Here is a 4,259-nt window from a genome sequence, read left to right as displayed (position 1 = left end):
ATGCTGATTTGCTGCTCAAGAAACATTTCTGATTATTATCAATGTTGAACACAGTTGTGCTGCACAATATTTTTGAGAAAACCGTGATACATTTTATTTTTCAGGTTTATTTGATGAATTGAACGTTCAAAAGAGCAGCATTCATTTGAAATATCAATATTTTGTAACATTATAAATGTCTTGACTGACACTTTTGATCAATTTACTGCATCCCTGCTGGATAAAAGTATTAATTTCCTTAAGATCTTCAGAAATCATTCTAATATGCTGATTTGCTGCTCAAGAAACATTTCTGATTATTATCAATGTTGAACACAGTTGTGCTGCACAATATTTTTGAGAAAACCGTGATACATTTTATTTTTCAGGTTTATTTGATGAATTGAAAGTTCAAAAGAGCAGCATTCATTTGAAATATCAATATTTTGTAACATTATAAATGTCTTGACTGACACTTTTGATCAGTTTACTGTATCCCTGCTGGATAAAAGTATTCATTTCCTTCAAAAAAAAAATCATACCCCAAATTTGTTTACATGACTGTATGATTAGTTGCATGTTATTATTAACATTCAGTGCTGTTTTTTCCTGACCCATCAGAACAGACCCGAGACTCATTTTTGCGTCTCGATCCGTCATCAGTATGCAGTGAGAAACGCTAGTCACGACTCCGTCTGTCACGAGAAGCGTTTAGAGTTGAAGACGTGAGCGCCTGTGTTTTTTCCTCTCGTGAGAGCGAGAGCTTGTCGCTCCTGACGCTGGAGGATTTGCACCTTGACTCTTGATGTATTTCACAGGCCACTTTAGAGCAAATGAGATGCGCCTCCTCAGCAGGAAACAGAGAAATTTGTTGGGCTTAACGCTGCACTCCAGCAGACGGCTGATCCCTTCAAACACACTGAGAGCACTACTCAGCTCCCAATTACTCTGAACCCAGAACTCCAAATTGCACACATCTCTGACAGATTTAAGGACAAAATGAGCGCTCCTCCCTGCAAAATAATTCACTTGTTGCCTCCGTTTGCCTCTTTAAATAGCCAGCAGGACCTTAGCTGGAAAATACCCTGATTATGAAAGCCTGAGGTGCTGTGCTGGTTTTAGCTGGTTTAAGCTGGTCTGACTGGTCTCTCAAATTGGAGACCGCTGGTTTTGGTGGTTGTTCAGATGTGTCTTAGCTTAAACAGCTGACAGGTAGATTGTGTATTTTTCATAATTAATAATATAAATATTTTATCTTTTTAATTTTGATATACATTTAATCTATTTTTTTTTTTATAACTTGATGTTTTTTTTAATAACTTTATTATTTTTTGTTACATTTATTTATTATGTTATCTATTTATATATTAACATTCATTATACATTTTATTTACATAATTCCTTCATAAATATAAATATAACTCATTTAATGTTCAATCTTAAATATTTTATTCTATTTTTTATATAATTTTGTAATAATTTCATATTTATTATAGTTTTTTTTACATGTATTATTTTATGTATTTATATATTTGACATACATTTTAAGATTTACAGATTTTAACACATTAATTTCAACACTACCTAAAAGTTGCTTTAGGATGTGTTCATATTTTGTATTCATTTTATTTTTTAATATAATTAATGATTTAACATTTATATAACATTTGTTTATTTATATTTAATAATATAACATTACATATAACAATTAATATAACATTTGATTATTTATATTTATTGTATATATTTCTAGATTTAATATACATTTTAAAATGTAAATATAATTTATTTTAATAGAATTTTATAAGTATTTTAAATTATATAAATATAATTTAATTATGTAATTTAATATATTTAATGTATGTTGTATAATTATAATTTATTTTTAATTAAATTTGTAATAATTTTTTATGTATATAATATTTGTTTTATATTTAATTATTTTACATTTTATTATGTTAATGATAATGAAAAAAATAATGTATTATTTCACTGATTTAAAAAAATGACACTGGAACTTAATATTATTTTATATTTTATATATATGTCCAGTACATGTGCACAATAATGCATTTAATGTAAACATAAAAAACATGTCAGCCTAATTATACATGGCAACTATTCAGCTGGTCATAGACCAGCCTAACCAGCCGGTCTTAGTAGTGAGATCAGTGTTTTAGTTCAGCAGGTCAGTGCTGTATTGATTTCCTTTAATACAGTGACGTGATGGAGAGGAGCGCTGCTCGCTGACCCGTGGCCGTGTCGAGTCGCTCCGAACACCACAGGCTCTCAGTATTTAACAGTATAACTCATACTTAACAGTATTAAGCTGAACGAGAGTTATAGACTGCTCTCTTTATCTTTATGCTTCTTTATGATCCAGTGGGAAACATAAAAGATGCAGGAGCGCATTAGTGCATCAGGTCAAATCACAAAAGGTCACGTAACGCTGTTGTTCTCCTCATGCAAGGCTTTCTCTGGGAACTCGAACGCTGACAGTGTGGTGATGTACAAACTCCAGCAGCCCGTCATCGCTCAGTACGTCCGGATACTGCCGCTCCACTGGAACCCCAACGGCAGGATCGGCCTGAGACTCGAGGCCTACGGCTGCCAATACAGTACGTCTTTAACAATCTTTCATATTATGAAGTGTTTATTTATTAAAATATGATTTAAAATCTTTCATATCACAAATTTTGTTATTTTTTTATTTTTTTATTTAAGGATGATTCCAAATCTTTTGTTATGAAATTAAGTTATTTATTCATTCATTCATTCAATTATGTATTAAAATTTTGTTTTTTTATTTGAACATTCATTTCATATTATAAAATGTAGGCATTTATTTAAATGTAATTTAAAATATTTTATGTTATGAAATTAGTTTCTTGTTCATTCATTTAGAGTAAATATGAATAAAATGTTATAAATGTTTTTTATATATATGTATTTATTTAAATATGATTTAAAATCCTTCATGTTGTTTATTTAAATATGAAATGTATTTAAATTATGAAATTATTATCATGTTCATTATTCAGTTATTCATTCATCCATTTAAATATGAATACATTTGCATTTATTTAAATTGAATAAAAAATAATTTGTGTATTTAAACAACTAAATATATTTATTTGTTTAAATATGATTTAATCTTTTACGTTATAAAGTCAAATTAATGTAATTGGTATTATTCATTTATTTATTTAAATTTGATTTAAAAACTTTCATGTTATGAATTTTATTTAATATTGTTTAAAATATTTTGTTATGATAGACATTTTATAGTATTATTATTATTATTATTATTATTCATTAATTAAATATAAGTTAAAATCATTAAAATTATTAATTTTTTTTTATTTAAATATGATTTTTAATCTTTCATGTTGTGAACTGTCCAAATGTTTCGTTTTGACTTCCTGAAGAGTGAAACACTGTGACACTTCCAAAACATTGATCAAAACTTTCAAAACTATGTGTAAATGGAACCAATGTAGTGAGTTTAGGTGCGAGACTGTGTGTTTATGCAGCCAGTGGAAGACCTGTTTGGTAAGAGTCATTATTTTTGGATTTCAATTTGATGCAGTTTACCTTTAAATATAATTTATTTTAGTTTGCTGATGACAACCTTAATGAAACTCCAGATCAGTCTGTGCTTTATAATATGACAATTTAACGCCACATATCACCAAGCAGGGCCGGCCCTAGCAAGAAGACTTGGAATATAGTGTGTATATGTCATATGCTACCTGGTCATGGCAAAAACGTACCTGGGGGCACTTTTTCGCGAGACGCGAAATACGTACCAATAAGTACATATCACTGCAGTTTCCAAAAGAAATGAACACTAGAGGCAGTAAAACTCTGACACCTTTTAAATTATTTTCACACAAAATATGATTTACAGAGTTTCGATTAATAAAGCGTAATTTTCGCACAATTACTTGGAGTATTATGTTGTGACGTCAAAACATTTTTAATATGCTGGGAGATTTGAAAACTGATGCTTTTGAATGTTAGCACGCACATATCCAGCTTCATATCAATGGTTTTTCATAAACGATAAGTTTGTTCGGTAGCTCACGGAGCACCCGGAGATGTACTTGAGAGGTGAGGAGCTCCGGTTCGAATCCCGTGTAACTACGGTTCGACAAAACAGTTCAAATCTGTATATAAGGAAGTTAAAATGGCACGGTTGCATCAAAAAAATAGTTTTTATATCAGTTTTGCAATTGTTAACGCTATTGGGTAGGTTTAGGGTTGGGTTTGGTGTAGGG

General features: G+C 29.9%; 1 protein-coding gene across 1 annotated transcript in view; it reads left to right on the top strand.

The window, feature by feature from the left end:
* LOC107687381 (contactin-associated protein-like 4) overlaps positions 1–4,259 on the top strand; it is a 119,633-nt gene that overhangs the window by 32,943 nt on the left and 82,431 nt on the right. The window contains exon 4 of the mRNA XM_016484676.1: positions 2,450–2,597. Coding sequence (XP_016340162.1) covers positions 2,450–2,597 — 148 coding nt within the window. The remainder of the gene's footprint in view (positions 1–2,449; positions 2,598–4,259) is intronic.

The sequence above is a fragment of the Sinocyclocheilus anshuiensis genome, unplaced genomic scaffold (assembly GCF_001515605.1).
Source record: "Sinocyclocheilus anshuiensis isolate Anshui unplaced genomic scaffold, SAMN03320099.WGS_v1.1 scaffold3005, whole genome shotgun sequence".
In the NCBI taxonomy this organism is placed as follows: Eukaryota; Metazoa; Chordata; class Actinopteri; order Cypriniformes; family Cyprinidae; genus Sinocyclocheilus; species Sinocyclocheilus anshuiensis.
The sequence above is the reverse complement of the archived record's forward strand: the minus strand, read 5'-3'. Positions and strand labels throughout refer to the sequence as shown.